Genomic DNA, 17,772 nt, shown 5'->3' with positions numbered 1-17,772 from the left:
ATATATATATATATATATATATATATATGTGTGTGTGTGTCTTTATCTTATTCTTCCGTAATGTTTTATTGCTTATCGTTTTCCGAACGTGCTTTACCTTTCGTTTTCACCGATACATGAGTGTTTTCGATCGTGATTTTATTATACTCCTTTTCAGGCTTCTCGTTTTAATACTTTCTTTCAATTATATATATGTATTGTAAATCCACCTTGAGAGTCATACCACCTTATTATCATTAACTAATGACTTGAGTATAAAAATTTGAATATTAGGGGGTTACAGCAACAAGTCTAGCCTTATACTTTTCAATATTGCCTTGTGAGTCACATTTGATCTTGAATACCCATTTACAACTAATTTGTTTTGAACCTTTAGGCAATCGACTAGATCCCAAAGTTTATTGTCATCCATTGGTTTCAACTCATCTTTCATAGCATTAAACTAATTTTCAGAATAGTGAAATTCTATGGCTTGCTTAAAAGATACTAGATCTTTATCGATGCTTAGGTCACACTCTTCCTCAAGTGAATAAACCACAAAATCATCAGAAATTGCTGGTTTTTTCTGCCTTACTGACATTCTTAATATTTTTTGTGGTTCATCTAGCACTTGTTCATTTTGGACTTGTACATCATTGTTAAGCTCAACATTTATATGCTCATCTAGTGGGTTTCGAATATGACATTGTTGCCTTGGCATGTTATGTGGTCGTGACACAACAACAGGAACAACAACTTGAGAAGAACTATCATGTGTAGGAGTTATTACATGGTTCTCTTGAATATCCACCTTTCGTGATTTCTCACTCCTATTAAAATGTCATTTTCAAATTCAATTATTCTCATACTATGATCAAGACAATAAAATATACCTCTTTGATTTATCCAGATAGCCGATGAAGTAACCACTAATAGTTCTTGCATCAAGCTTCTTTTCATGTGGATTATATGCTTCTGCTTCTGTTGGGCAGTCCCAAACATGAAGATGCCTTAAACTGGGTTTTATTCCTATCCATAGTTCATAAGGTGTCTTAAGAATCGCTTTACTACGAACCCTATTCAGCAAATACGCATTGAATTTTAAAGCATACATTCATAAGGATAAATGTACATTGCTATAATTTATCATGCTCCTAACCATTTTCATAAGAGTATGATTCCGCCTTTCAGCTTCACCATTTTGCTATAGTGTGTCGGGTACTGTATATTGTACACATATGCCTTGACTTTAAAGAAGCTTTGCAAATGGATCTTGACATGGTCCATTTTCAATAAATTTTCATAATATTCACTACCTCTATCGGACCTCACAACTTTTATTTTTCTATGTAATTGCCTCTTTACCTCATTCATGAATATTTCAAGAACATTCACAGATTGATATACAAAGATATAAATAAAAATATTGAAAAAAATCGTCAATAAAAGTGATAAAAATACCTTTCATCATCCCAAAATGTATTATCAAACGGACCATAAATATCGGTGTGTATCAATTCAAGTAGTTGACTGCTTCTTGTAGCTGGATTCTTTGAAATAATTTTGGTTTGCTTTTCTTTAATGCAATCCACATACATCCCAATTAAAAAAAATTCAATTTAGGTAAAATCTCATTTTTCATTAACCTTATTTTTTTTTTTGGATATATGACCCAATCTTTTATGCAACAAGAAAGCATAAATTTCAATATGTGCATCACATTTACTATTAGTACCATGCTTAAGATTAAATAGGGATTAAGTAAAGTTACATTAAGATTGAAACATTATAAATCATCTACTAAAGAACCAAAATTATAATAGTAAAAAAGTTTATACAATAAAAAAAAAGTACTATGTTTAATCTTAAAATTAAAATCTACATTATCCAAATTCAAAACTGAAACTAAATTTATAGCACATTGAAGAATATAAAGACACTGTTTTAGATCTAAACAGCAATTATAGTCCAGGATTAATCTATACGTTCCAATTCCTTTAATAACTAAATTCTATTTTCCTATTGAGTAATAACTAATAACTATCATATTTAAAGTACTATAATTAGAGTTAGTTTTATTAATTACATGGACCACGTTATTATTTTAATAAAATAATTTACATTATACATAATTTATTACTCAACCAAAAGCAAGAATATTTTTCGAAAATTAGTGACACAATCATTAAAGAGTATAAAATATATGGTAGAATATAAATATATATTGAAAATAAATTAAATCACACATGTATTTATATACAAATACATTAGTGACTGATTTTAGTGACTGATTTTAGTGTACAAATAATATTTTTTATCATTAAAATATGTATACATTTATTATTATATCAATGGGTGGGAATTAGAAAATTTTAAAATCAGACAAAATTAGAAATATTTTGGTAAGATAATATTAATGATGTGTTATTCGTAGTTGAAGGACATGTAGTTAGTCCACCCAAAACCCAATACATAAAGACCATTTTTTCTACATTTTTGGGTCATGACATTCATGAATCATACTCATATGTCTATTCCTTTCTTTTGTCAAAGGGCAGTGCTACGGTGATGAAAGAAACAATTTTTCTTATATGCTGAAGCAATGTGGAGAAATTAGTTGGTAGACATGTAACTTTGACCAGAAGCAGAAACAGCAGACTATAACAGGTAAAATAGATTAATAAGATAAGTATTATGTTGTGTTAATTATTGTGATTAAATGATTGGGTTATTTTTATTTCAAGCCCAATAAAATTTTTTGCAGTTGGGTTATTTATTCAACATAAATGAATTGGGATGCTGTCTTATTCCTCTTTGGGCTTAGTCCCAGTATAATAATAATAATAATAATAATAATAATAATAATAATAATAATAATAATAATAATAACTATTGCGTGCTTCAGTTGTCCAACTGTGTCCTCGTCACCCACAGTAATAAGTCTGTAGATATTTCTTATTTTCTCTTAATGCTGCATCCCTCTTTATTTATTTATTTTTTGTCTAAGCAAATATTTCTTCATATATTGGGAGCATATTCTTATAAATAAATAATTTTTTTACATTGAAATTAGAAATCAGCCACTAATGTATTTGTGTATAAATATATGTGTGGTTTAATTTATTTTCAACGTGTATTTATATTTCAGTATATGATTTATACTAATGGCTAGAAAAATAAAAAATAAAATTAATAAAAAATTTAAAATTAAAATTTAAAATATATTTTTCAATAATATTTTAAGAATATCAACCAACTCTGAAATAATATGGTCCAAGAATAATAAGTATGTTGTTATTTTTACGCTATCATACATATTTTTATTTTGTTTTTATAATAAAATAACTATTATTTTTAAATTTTAATAATTTCTTAATTAGTTTATATCCATTACACTATTATATACTACAAGTATTTATTGAAAAATAACACTACTACATGTAATGTAATGTAATTATGAAGACAAAAAAATAAGTGAGTTTATAACTATTGTTAAATAAAAATATAATTAATTTAAGAATGAGAGAATTGATAACTACAAGTATAAATAAATTAGATAGAAGTAAATCATATATTAGAATTGAAGATTAAGTAAACATAATTAACTCACATGACGTCTGACACAATACCGGCGCAACTGCTTTGCACAAAAAATTGCTTTCTCCGTCCAGAATACCACGAACACGTGTCTTGGGATAGGCTCTCTTAGCCAGCCACTCTTCTCCACTTTGATGTACTTTTTCGGTCGTTCTTATACTTCGTATAGGGAGGTCGGGTGCCTCTTCGACATGGATTAAGAGAACAGACTTCTTTGAGGACATCAGCTACTTCCCATGATGGCAGTTTTCGTAGGCAAATTTGGAATCTCTAGACAGGTCTTACTTTAAACCTGTAGTGAACGAATGGGAAAGTTTTGCAACCATTTACACCTATTTTTTAATAACAACTTCATAATCAAATTCTGTCTAGTCCGCCTCTGCACCACAAACACGATGATTATCGAAATTCGTAGGGTTTAAAAGGTTTAATTTATTTTATATTTTTTTATTGTATTTTATTTCTATTATTTTTTATTATTTTCGTAACCTTGATATTTAATAAAATCATTAATCGATTTCTAGTATTTACAAATTGTACATTAATATTATAAAAAATAATTTATGGAAGACATGAAAAAATAATAATTAAACTAAATTATAAAAATAATTTATACCCAACGGAGACTATAGTCACAATTAAAAATATTTCACTCCCACCATTTTTAACAACATCAACTGCACAATACTGACTATAAATTCGTTTAATTTAATTAATGCAAACTTTATCCAATTATATATTAATGAAACCAATTAATGTAATAAATTAAATATATTTTTATATTTTCTTTAGATACTTTATAATCATTTTTAGTTGGTTTAATGAACACCTATTTATATTTTAATTGAAACAATTCTTTTTTAAATTAAGGTCATACATTTTTAATTATTTAAAATTTTAAATCTTATCAATTTTTAAATTTTGAACTTAAACAATAAACTCCCTCTCTCATCTTCAAACTTCAATCCTAAAATATAAATTCTAAACTCTCTCAACACTAATTTCTTTGAATCTTAAATCCTAAATCCTAAACATTCAATAACATTTATTAAACTCTTAACTTTAAATCTAAAATCCTCAACTTCTTAAATTAAAACCTAAACCCTAACACCATAAATACTAGATCATAATCTAATAAACTCTAAACTCCATAAATACCATAATTTATAAATTTTAAATTCTAAATTCTAATTTCCAAATCCTAAATCATATACAATAATCCTAATCCTAAACCTAAAATACTAAGCTACAAAGTCTAAATTATATAAATTAATCTTAAATAAAAAATCTTAATTAATAACCTTAAACTCTACACCAAAATAATAAAAAAATATATTATGTTTTAAATAAAAAACTAAAAATAATTACATATAAAATTACCTCTATTGAACCTTTAACTTATTAAAATTGTAGTTATTATTGAATGTGAAACAACATTCTAAATTTTATTTATAATTTTTCTTACTAAATTAACAATTACTACCATATATATATATATATACTTCTTTCAATAATTAACAATTATGTTCACCAAAAACCTTTTTATTTTCTCCAACTAACCAAAATTTTAACTCTGTGACACTAACAGTGTAATAAACGAACAAAAAGTCCACTACACAATATACCAAAAATCTTATACTAGTTATGCACAAAAAAGTTCAACATCATAATCATCATAATCTCTTTCTACGATATTAACTGCGCATCATTTGCCTCCGAACAGCCAATGTCTCCATATGGAGAACAATGCCACACGCGTAAGTCAGATGATTCCTCCACATCGCTTCAGAAGAATAATTTTTTCATCACCGTAGCATTGGTCTTTGTCAAAAATGTGATAGTATCATGGGTTCATAACAAAATATTTTTTAACGAAAAAGAGAAAGATGCTTAGTATTGGCCCAGATCCAGACGAATAACACATTGAAGCCTAGTCTTCAATACTTTACAAACATTTATCCTTTTCGCAAATGCCTGGCAAACATGGTTTCTTACATTAAAGAGAAGATTTGAAAACATAAAAGGTGTCATCCATGTTATTTTAGCAAATTTATATGCTAAATAGGACTTTTCTGTAGATATAACTAACACCGTTTATAATGAGGATAGACAATTTAAATTTTCAAATGATTGATGGCAAATATAAATCATTTATTACAAAAAAAATTTTTGAAAATAGAAAAGAAGTTAGGAGACATATAAATTACTTTTGCCTAATCAAAAAAGTTGTAAAAATAAATTACCTCTTGAAGTATTTTCTGTCCTGATTCGAATTTGTGACTTTTAGATGAGTATGAAAAGACTATGTCATTTGAGTTATAGTTCGTTGACTTATTATAAATGTCTTTTACTTTGTCCTACACATACAATTTTATCTTTTATCAATCAAATAAGTATACTAAAAATAATATATATACACTAAAATTTAGTTATTATATACTTTTATATATTATTTTTTATATTTTTAATATTCATTATTTTTTTAATATATATTGTATATTTGTATATAAATAATTAAGTTTTATATTTATATAACATAATTATAATATACCATACATTGAACAATGATATATAGGATAAAAAAATTTCTATAAGTTACTCAATGATGGTCTATTTATCAATTTGGTATTTTGTACTTGTTTTTATTTTTAGTTATGAGAAACATATACATAGAGAAAAAAAATTGTTTAAAATTGAAGACAGATATAAGATACTATAGTTTAGAACGCAACTTTTGTATATTAGTTTTATATTTTTTCAAAGTGAAAGGAAAGTAAAAAAGACAATGAGACAATCTTTTTTAATATTATCTCTATATTTCTAAGCTCGGTCTGACTACTAAGTGTGTGTTTGGATTATAGTTTGTAAACGAGAGTTTGCATAGAATTAATAAAATAAATATTGTTTGGATTATGCTACTCAAAATCACTTTTAGAAGAAAAATTACTAAAAAAGACATCAATTTAAATAATTTTTTATATTATCCTATCATTTTACTTTATATATATATATATTTTACCAAAGATATGAGACTCAAACCCGCAACCTCTTAATTGAGTACGGGGAGACTATGCCATTCGAGCTATTACTCATTGGCATTTTACTTTAGATATTTGAATAGATCTTAGTAATTCATTTTATAATAAAAATATTTATCATATAAATAAACATTATTATTTTACAATAATAAAATAATATCTATCTTTGAAAAAAAATACAATAAAAAATAAAATTATAAAAGAGAGTACGTATTATACATTCTATAATGTCAAACAAAAAGAAAATGTTCTATAATCTTTTTAGTATGTTATTACTCTTTACTTTATATCATTTTGGAATATACATTTTTATTATTTATGACTCTTTTGTTACTTATAATTAGTATATAATAAAAACTAAAATAAAATACAGTAAAAAATACAATAAAAATAAAAAAAATAATAAAATTTCATATCAAACATAGTATATAATAACTACAACCAACAACATGTATCATATGAACAAAAAAAATTACAATAAGAAGTATATAAAATTCATATGAATAAAATAAAATAAAAAAACAAAAAATTTTATACACAACATAAATATAGTACAATAAAGAATAGAAAAAAGAATTTATATAAGGGTTTTTTACTTAAATAAATTTTATAGAACTCAAATTTACTGAATTCCCTTGAAATAAGATCTGCAACATGATTACCCTCTTCCTATTATTATATAAATCGTCCTAGGCTGTGTAGGATTAAATAAAATGTAAACCATTTTAGTTTGGAACGATTAATACATGATCTGGTAAGGAAAACAAAGGGTAAATCGTGCCAGGTCTTTAGAGTTAAAAGGAGAACGTAAATCGTTCTAGGCTGGTAAGTTTAACATGTGTGTTGGATCATATAGTATATGCTTAGTATGCAATTTAGAATAATTTTGAATGAAGACATTGTGCGATGGTGTGTTTAATGATCTAGGGTGTATGTAATTTAGCATAAGACGTTAGAAATTAGGCTTCTTAATAGCTTAATTAACACTCTTACTATAGAGTGATAGTTGTATAATAGGGTATTTTATTTATAATATTTTAATTTAAATTATATCTATTTAAATTTTAACTTAAAAATAAAAATATACTTTTTATAATTTCAATTATTGATTTTATTGAGAAGATTAAATTAAATTAAAAAATACTAACAAATTATAATAAAAGAATACTAAATTTTAATACATAAATTTAAGTTTTTTCTTTAAAAAAAATGTAAAAGATGTTAAAAAATATTAATTTTGCATAATATAAATTTATGTTGTTTTAAGTAACATAAATTTAAGTTTTTATGAATTTTTTAGTATTCGTTGTTTATATAATTTTTTAAATCATTTCTATTAATGCATATTTTTTATAGAAATTTTTTTGTCATTTTTTATTTGACTTCATATAAATTTTAATTATTAATTCTATTAAAAAAACCAAACTAAATAAAAAAAATACTAACAAATTATAATAAAAAGAGTACTAAATTTTAATACATAAATTTAAGTTTTCTTAAAAAAAATGTCAAAAGGTGTTAAAAAATATAATTTTGCATAATATAAAGGGCAAAAAATTCAAATAAGCTAAAGTGAGAAAATTTTTACACAAATCCGCCAAATTAAAATCTGCTTTATGAATCCACCAATGCACATTTATATGTAGTTCGAACCAGCTAAATTCGAACTCCATTTCTACATAATTCAAAAGAGTATTGTATGGAATTCGAATTGATAGCTCATTAATATTTTAAAGAAGTCTCGTAATTAAATATTTTGTTAGCTTTTTTTTAATGTATGGATAAAATATATATTTTTTAATTTTTAAATTATTAATTTTTTTAATAAATTATTAATTTTTTAACAGTATAATTCGAATTATACCATGAATAATTCGAATCAGTCAAATTCGAATTACTTAAAAATGCGTGCGTGGGTGTAGTTCGAATCACCCTGATTCGAATTACTGTGTGTAATTCGAATTAGGTAGATTTGAATTAGTGTGTGCTTGTGTTTGTGTATAATTCGATTCCAGCTGATTCGAATGATGTAGAAATGAAGTTTGAATTTAGCTGATTCGAACTACATATAAACGTGCATTGGTGGATTCATGAAACAGTTTTCGGTTTGGCTGATTCGTGTAAAATTTTGCTCCTCTGGACTTATTATTATGATTTGCCCTAATATAAATTTATGTGGTTTTGAATAACATAAATTTAAGTTTTTATAAAATGACAAACAAAATTTTATAAAAAATATGTATCAATAAAAATGATTAAAAAAAATTATATGAACAATGAATACTATAAATTTCATAAAAACTTAAATTTATGTTATTCAAAACAATATGAATTCATATTATTTAAAATTATATTTTTTAACACCTTTTGACATTTTTTTAAAGAAAAAAACTTAAATTTATATATTAAAATTTAGTACTCTTTTTATTATAATTTGTTAGTATTTTTTTTAATTTAATTTAATCTTCTTAATAAAATTAATAATTGAAATTATAAAAATTATATTTTTATTTTTTAAGTTAATATTTAAATAGATATATTTTAAATTAAAATATTACAAATAAAAGTATGAAATAGTTTACGTTTTATTTAATCCTACACAGCCTAGAACGATTTATATAATAATAGAAAGAGGATAATCACGTTGTAGATCTCATTTCAGGAGAATTTATATCAACAATAGTTGTTATATGAATAAAAAAGTACAATAAAAATATAATAGAACACTAAAAAAATAACATCAAAATACTAAAAAAATAATATAAAAAATATTTATCGTATAAATAAAAAAATACAATCAAAATATAAAAATCAAAATATGAAAGAGAGTACTAAAAATAATAAAAAAAATTAAATTTTTTACCTTGGCAGTGATTGAAACAGATCTGAAAATTTTGATAAAAAAAAAAATTCAAAACAAAGAACATACACAACAAATGAACAAAGAATTACTGTGAAAGTTATGGTTATTTACATCCTTTTTATAGAAGAGAATGGAAGGTAGGGTTGGTAGAAAAGGAATAAATTTTTCACTTAATTCCTTCAACGGTAATCAACTTTCTCAACGTGAACGCAGAAACTAGAAATTTTAGCTTCATGTGAACGTACGTTCAAAGGTAAAAGCGCTTCTGGGTCAGAGTTCCAACAAATTTCCAAACATAAAAATGGGACGTTCAAAACACTCAAACGGGCTTCTCTCTTCAACGTGAACCCCAAACACACCCTAATTAAGCCTTATCCTCATGCTAGCATTTAGTTATAAGTATTGTGAACCCTCCCCATACAAAATGAAGTATTAAATCTTTTTTTTCTATAAAAAAAATCATTAAAATTTGATTGTCCATATAAACTAATTAAATTTATCATACTCAATTTGATTCGACGAATTCAAAATAATCCAATCATCTTATTATTTGACTAGACCAAATTATCTTTCGAATCACTTAAATACCGAATTTTTTAAAAATCGGTTCAACCTATTTGGATCATCAAAATTGATAATCCGATCGGTTATAATCCGAATTGGATAATGCTTAATTTTTATTTCTTCGAAAAACGATGTTGTTCCTCTTGAAGGTTGGGCATTTGGGTAAAATTGAAAACAAGCAATGTTTTAAAAATCGAATCGGACTGACCGGTCGAACTAGAAACCAACGAGGAAAACGATTCGGCCCGTTGCTAACAGCTATTCATTCAAAAATCTCTAAAACCGTTGAATTGGCCAAAAATTGTCCGGTTGGATCGGACCGGTAACGGGCCGATTCTTGTTAAACAGCGACGATTTGATTTTTTTTTTTTTTTTAAAGAAAAAAAACAACGTTCACTCGTTCAGCCCTCCCCTCACTCACCCGGTCACCCCCCTTCCCCCAACACACCCCCCTATTCGTGAACCACTATCCCCTGAACTCTGAAGCAAAGTTCAAAATCACCCAACCAAAACCCTAGGTTCTCTCTGAAATGGTTCTGCCGCAGTGCCGCCGTCGTCCGTGCTGTCGGCGCATCCGCGTCCTCTCTTGTAGCCCAGGCCCTCTCTTGTAGCTCGGCGTCCTCCTTCCCCCTGTCCCCGTCCTCCCTGGCTTCTCTGTTCGAGGCTCGGAGCAGCTCGCCGCCATTTCGCCAGTCGCCGTCCGTGTCTCCGTCGAAGGTTAGTGGCACTGCTTTCACTTCTTCGGTTCTTCTCTTCCTTTTATGCTCTGTTTGCTGATTTTTGAATGTGAAATTGTGAATGGATTAATAGAAATCAAATAATTGATTTTTTCTGCTGCTCTTTTTTAATTTCTGAAATTTTTGTTGAAATTTTCTTGCTGCTGCCAAAAATGGATTAGGGATTACTTGTTGCTGTTGCTGTTTTGTAATTAGGGATTATGCTCTGTTAGCTCTATTGATTTCGGGTTTAGTGTGATTAGGGATTACTTGTTGCTGTTTTGTAATGTTTGTTGCTGAATGCTAAAATGGAAATCAAATCAAATGCTGTTTGTTGCTTCCATATATTTTCTTTGATAGTATTTTCCCGATTATAAATTCTGGTTTTGAGTCAAAACTTTGTATTTGTTTTGTCTGTAGTTTGATTTGAGATCATTAGATCTGATCCGATCCTATTAAGTTCAAACTATTCGTTTGGATTTTTGGTGTAGAATTGTTGGTTACCAGTTTGAAGTGTGTATTTCTTGTAATTGGATCTGTTTTGAACTGGATTGTGATTTTATGCTGCATTAGGTGTTGATAGTTCATCTTGGGTGTAGTTTTGGGATCATTTACTTGTTAATTCTCGGACATTCAGTTTAGTAAGGATCTTCTTGTACAAATTTGTTATCTTTCTTTAGATTCCTTATAGATTTATTTGTAATAAATTTATATAAATGCTGGATCATTTTGAACATGTCTGTTGGCGTAATTTCACTTTGTAGTATATATCATTATAGCCTAAATGGTTTCTGAAGTCTTATCTTTGAACGAGGTGTTTTTGTACTCTCTATTTTTAGTTAGGCCATTTTCAAGATGGAGTATTAATTTTTTTTTCTTTTCACTATATATGTAATCCCTTAATTAAATTTTTTTGTTGCTGAAAATCATCACTGAGTTGAATTTTTGTTACTGATTGAACCTTGAATTTGTTGCTGTCTTGTGAATAATCACTTGGTATAAATATTTTTTGTTGCTGAAAATCATCACTAAGTTGAATTTGCTGTTGATTATCATCACTAAACCTTGAATTTGTTGCTATCTTGCTGAAATAATCACTTAGCTAAATTTTTTTGTTGCTGAAAATTATCATAGTTGAATTTGTTGTTGGAAATTATCAAGGAGGTGAATTTGTTGCTGTAAGAATAGATTTGAATTTCGTTTTTAATGAATTTGTTAATCATTAACTTAGCGATTGTGTTATCTATTGCTCTCTTTTGTTCATTTAAATTGAGAAAGTATTTTGTACTGGTGACTAGTTTATTATCTCTTTTTGCATCATTAATTATGTCTAAGAATTGATACTTGATTGTTATTAACATGTTTGTGAAGATGTGCATTTTAACTTTTCATTTTAAGTTTATTTTTATAATTTTATATTTTTATTTAATTATGACCAGGTGAACTAGTGACCCAGTGACTTGGTCATATGATCGGGTCAATTATTGGTCGATTATAATAACTATGCTTGAAATTTTTTATACTGAAAATTTTATATTGAAATATTTTTTTTTTTGTTTCAAATTTTCAGAAATATAAAAACATTACACAATATACACCTCCTCCAAATACCTGCCAGATATTTGGGCTTAGAAGCTCCTTTCGCATAATAGACCTCACCATCAATTCAATTCCGCTGATGCCGTACATGTTCTGGCAACTCTGCCGGTGGGAACTCAAAATCCTATTCTACCCTGCCACAGCCACTCTCCTTCGAACTCCAACCACATGCTTCCTGCATTCCCTTTCGGACCCACCCCACTGGAAACCACCATCACCACCACCGCCAATCGTTTATCTTCAGAATCTCCTCAAGTTCCGGAGGGACAAGCCCGCCATCGAAGTGGAGCGAGCACTCGACCTATGTGGGTTCCAGCTTAGCGACAAACTCGTCTTCGAAGTGCTTAAACGGCATCATTCTGATTGGAGGCCCGCCCTCGTGTTCTTTAATTGGGCTTGTAAAGCGAGTCCCGAGCGAAATGGGTATGTGCCAAGTTCCGTCGTTTTCAATGAGATTGTGGATATTCTCGGGAAGATGAAGCGGTTTGAGGAGCTCTACCAGGTGCTCGATGAAATGTCCCATAGACAGGGTGTCATGAATGAGTTGGTTTTTTCCACATTGATTCGTAGGTAGATTAAATGTTCTATTATAGAGCTTTCGATGTTTGATTTTCTTATGTGATATGTGATCTCAATGATTCCTATTAGCTTTTCTGAATTCTTTAATATCACTTTGGTACATTTTATGAGCATTAAGTCAATTAACTAGGTGTCATGTAAATATGTGAATGGTTAATTTTGGGTGTTCTCCGATTACAGGTATGTGGGTGCACATAAGGTGGAGGAAGCTGTTGGAATATTCTATAGGAGGAAAGAGTTTGGATTGGAGATTGATTCTAAAGCATTTAGGACCCTCTTGATGTGGTTGTGCAGGTACAAGCATGTAGAAGATGCAGAAACTTTGTTTCGCAGCAAGGTGAATGAGCTTCCACCTGATATAAAGTCCTGGAACGTGATCCTCCATGGTTGGTGCATCTTAGGGAACACACATGAGGCAAAGAGGTTGTGGAAAGACATATTGGCATCTAAGTGCAAGCCAGATCTTTTCACTTATGCAACATTTATCAAGGCAATGACCAAGAAGGGGAAGCTTGGCACTGCACTGAGGTTGTTCCATGGCATGTGGGATAAAGGTTGCAAGCCCGATGTTGTGATATGCAACTGTATTGTTGATGCTCTTTGTTTCAAAAAGAGGGTTCCTGAGGCATTGGAAGTTTTCAAGTGCATGAGCGAAAGGGGTGTTGAACCTAATGTGGCTACTTACAACTCCTTGATCAAACACATGTGTAAGATTCGGCGAATGCAGAAGGTATATGAGCTAGTGAGTGATATGGAAAGGAGGGAGGGGAATTGTTTGCCTAATGCTGTTACTTATAGCTACTTGCTGGGTTCCTTGAAGGAGCCGAAGGAAGTTCCTGTGATTTTGGAGAGGATGGAGAGAAATGGGTGTAGCATGAATGATGATGTTTACAACTTGGTTTTGAGGTTGTACATGGAATGGGATGACCAGGATGGGGTGAGAAGAACATGGGAAGAGATGGAAAGGAATGGATGGGGACTAGATAGGCGATCTTATACAATCCTGATTCATGGGCACCTCAAAAGTGGGAGGACGAAGGATGCCTTGCGCTATTTTAGGGAGATGGTGTCTAAGGGAATGGAGCCTGAGCCAAGAACTGAGAAACTATTGAGTTCCATGAACATTCAGTCAAAAGAAAGAACAGAAAAACAAAAAGGATGATGGTATTGGAGTTATCTAGTGATCCAATTCTTCCAATAACTTCATTGCCATTGGTTCGGGTTCTCTAAGTCGAAAATTGCCAACAGTAATATATCTTTGAAGGCCATTGAGTGCTAATACACTTAGACGCATAGGATGTTGATTTGGTTGAATTTTCGAACATTGAGATATCTTGCCAAACTCTTTAGACTGTCAAGAAGCAAGGAAAGGAGATAACCCGACACCAAATTTTATGATTCGAGATTTTATGTTAATTAGAGGGTCCAGAAATTAGAAGGCTGGGGTTATTTTGCTCCCTTATCTGTTTATGATAGCTGTGTTAGTTGGATAAGCTTACATTTTCTCATCCAATTAAGCACCTCGGCAGATTTTCTACTAATGTTTAAAAAAGAGAATTCAGCCGGTGGAAGCAATAGGAGGAACTATCTCAACTTAGTCTCAATCAAACAGTGCTTGGAAAATGAGAAAATGTACCGCTGAAGAAAGGAATGGAGGATTTGAAGAGTGATAGAGTTTGAAATGGAAGTTTCTTATAAAATTGATGCGTGTATTATGTTGGTTGACTTTGGCCTCTGTTTGTTTTTCTTGATTCTTTGTGTTTTTAGTAAGTAAATGTTTTGACAGTGAAGGCATTTAGTTTTTGAGGCCTTGAATTAAAATTATTTACAATTTAGTCTGATTGAAGAGATCTGGTAATTGGGAATGATTTCTACAATTTCTCAGCTCAGTTTTGCAGCTTCAGTATCACCAGAACTACACACATGTGATAAAAAATGGAAATTTGTATATTTACAGCTTAGTCATACAATTCTTGCATGAAAACCAAAGCAGGGAAATATCAAAGACGAAAGTGCCATGTTACATATCAACTGGCTTCTGTGAATAGGACATGGTGCTTTAGCTTTAGATCATATTTCTTGAGGTCAATCTTCCTGCTCTTTTTCTTGGCATAGAAGAATCTAGTCCCAGCTGTTGAGACAAACCTGATGATCTTGAAAAGCAGCTTCTTCTTGGACCCCATCCTTCTCCTGTGTGTCTTCTTGTCAGGTTCACCTCCCCTCTTTCTACTCAATCTCTGCCCAACAATAATATTGAAGTTTATTCCTTTTATTAGAAAATCACTGATAAAGTTTCGAATAAAACTTTGGATTTGATTTGTTGGAATAGAAATAGTTTGTACCTTTCTCTTTGTGGTTGTTTGGAGCATATCTTTTGGCCTTACAAATAATGGGGTGAATTTTTGGCCTTCTAAACATCTAGTTGACAAATAGCCTGAAATAACAAATGAGTGATTTTGATTCAGAGAAAGTTGAGAAACAGAGTCAACTATTGGTGATGGTTAATCAGCAAATAGTTGTAAGCTTTATGAGTTTACACTACATACAGTACTTACCTCTGGAGAACACAGCATGGGAGAGGGAAGCAGAAGAAAAATGAAGGTGATGAGAGAGGAAAGGATTTCTTTTGTGACAAGAAAGAGTTAAGCCTGTTTTTGGACAAAAATGTGCTATAGCTATAGCAGTCGCCATCTCTCTCTGTTTCTTTGTATCTGACAGCGTATGGGTAAAGATGAGATTTTAACTGCTAGCTCTCTTTGATTTCAAGTAAAGCTTTTTTCTGTGTTCTTTACCGCCACTGTTTTGTTGTGTTTATTTATTTATTTTACTGGTTTTGATTGGTGATGATAGTTTTTTTTGCAGCGTTGAACCCACACCCCCTCAAGAGAAGAAGAATGAAAATCTGGCCACGGATTCCTTACTCCCCACTTTTATGTGGGAGTATCATTTTAACCACCATAAAAATATTTATAAGTAGAACCCCGTTTTTTTTGTTTTTGAAAAAATCAATAATTAAAATTTGCCTCTGTTTTTTACTTTTTACACATTCTCCTCTTTTAATCAAAATTTCAAAGAGATGAATCAGTTGCCTCTGCCAAGGTTCATCATTCATTCTTCACCCTTTCTCCATATGAGACAATTTCCTTTTACGCTTCCTCCTTCTCCCTTCCCTTTTTACACATTGCCGCTTTGTTCTTCTTCCTCACTACTAACTCCGATCTCGGTCCTTCTCCCGCACCTCTGCCCCTACGAACTACTCCTGGAAGGTTTTATTTTTATTTTATTTTATTTTATTGTCTTTTCTATGAAAATTATGTGAATTTGGATGCTCTTGTTCTGGTAAGATTTCACGATAAATTTGAGACTCGATGCAGGTATAACTTGTACCTAACTCAGTATCTCTATTATGTAATGATCTATGTAAAGATCTATGTAAATAGACAATGCTTGTCCAGTCAACTGTAGCCAAAGTGGAATATTTCAATGGATTTTTGCAATAACTTTTGAGTATTCATGAACAAATGTTTCTGACCAGTAAAGATTGATGAATTGTTCAAAATTGTCTCTTTAGCTGACAATGACATAAGATGGTAAGAATTTATGAAGAATGCATTTCACGGTTTTCACTTGGCCAGTGAAACATCCACCCTTATATCCGGAACATGAAATTTATCATGCAACATTTTAACTGGCGTTTAAAGTTTCGAAAGTGTTTGGTAATACTGATTTGAAATAAATCTTGAAAACAAGGTGTGAATTGTAGCAAGAGTCCTAAGTTGCTTGTAAAATTTGTCAAAATTTAAATGTTAGTAAAACGAGAATGATGTTAATATTTTACCTTTAAGATGGTGTAAGTTGGTGTTACTTGTTATAAACTTGTGTCTATTATGATGAAATGCATGAAGCAGCTAGGTTGCAGTTCATATATTCTCTAATTGTAGGAAAGTATCGAGTAGCACTATGTTTCTTGTTTGCATTTCTGAACTTGTACCTCTGATTTATTTCATCATTATTTCCTTTTTGTGTTTAATTTGTGACATGCTGTGATTTTTAGGAATTTTTAGTTTTGAAGTATTGGAGCAAAAGAAGTGATTCACCGGTGTATTAAGAAGAGTCTCACAATCTAAATTATATAACAAAATTTATTTATCCATTAGTGCTCTCTTATTTTGAATCCATTTATCCGGTGAATGAGCTAAATATTAGTTCACTGCATTGGACTTCATCTTTGTTTGTTCTTTTGTTTACAGGAAAGAAGTTTTGCATCAATGCATCTTTACAAGTGCAAGATGAAAGCAAGAGTAGTGATTATTGAACCAACAACAGATAATTGTATTTTAAATATAAAACTCTAGAGTATTCAAGTAAAATGGTCTTGGAAAATAAATTTACTCATAATTGCTTTATGAACTTGAAGTTAACTGGCACAGAATGATTTTTACTATGTTGGTTGCTTAAAATTGGAAGTGATTAGGAAATGTTCTAGGCATTGAAGTAGTAGAAGAAGGTGTATATTGGTTCTCAAAAATCGGAGTAATATTCTGGTGCAATAATTGTGTGACTTTGTTTTATGATTGATGTTATACTTTGTCCCTTTATATAATTACATGTATTGAACTTTGTTCGTATTATCTAATAAAAAAGAAAGATTAACTATATTAAAATAGTTCATTATTCTAGAGATGTGATATAATACCGCTTTTTAAAACTAAAACTAAGATCCAAGAAGTTGATCCCAACGGTATAAGAGTGATAATTTTGAGAAAATAAGGGTGCACCTTAGGACAAATATGTTGAGCAATTTTCAATATATAATCAGTTACTTAAAAAAATAGAC

At 29.6% G+C, this 17,772-nt stretch overlaps 1 protein-coding gene across 1 annotated transcript; it reads left to right on the top strand.

Moving 5' to 3' along the window:
- Positions 1–10,440: 10,440 nt before the first annotated feature.
- On the top strand, positions 10,441–14,818 carry LOC107613234 (putative pentatricopeptide repeat-containing protein At3g15200). Its single transcript, XM_088497335.1, has 3 exons — positions 10,441–10,758; positions 12,328–12,926; positions 13,116–14,818. The coding sequence occupies exons 2-3, from the start codon at positions 12,436–12,438 to the stop codon at positions 14,095–14,097; spliced, it is 1,473 nt and encodes a 490-aa protein (XP_088353461.1). The 5' UTR covers positions 10,441–10,758; positions 12,328–12,435; the 3' UTR covers positions 14,098–14,818.
- The last annotated feature ends 2,954 nt before the right edge of the window (positions 14,819–17,772 follow it).

The sequence above is a fragment of the Arachis ipaensis genome, chromosome B8 (assembly GCF_059453495.1).
Source record: "Arachis ipaensis isolate K30076 ecotype BB chromosome B8, ASM5945349v1, whole genome shotgun sequence".
NCBI lineage: Eukaryota > Viridiplantae > Streptophyta > Magnoliopsida > Fabales > Fabaceae > Arachis > Arachis ipaensis.
Note: the sequence above shows the minus strand (reverse complement) of the source record. Positions and strands in the feature narration are given on the sequence as shown.

Bases quoted from the DNA above. Each gene is read 5' to 3' on its own strand.
- LOC107613234 (XM_088497335.1), top strand. From the start codon at position 12,436: ATGCCGTACATGTTCTGGCAACTCTGCCGGTGGGAACTCAAAATCCTA. The intron at 12,927-13,115 runs GTAGATTAAATG...CTCCGATTACAG, and splicing joins TTTTCCACATTGATTCGTAG to GTATGTGGGTGCACATAAGG.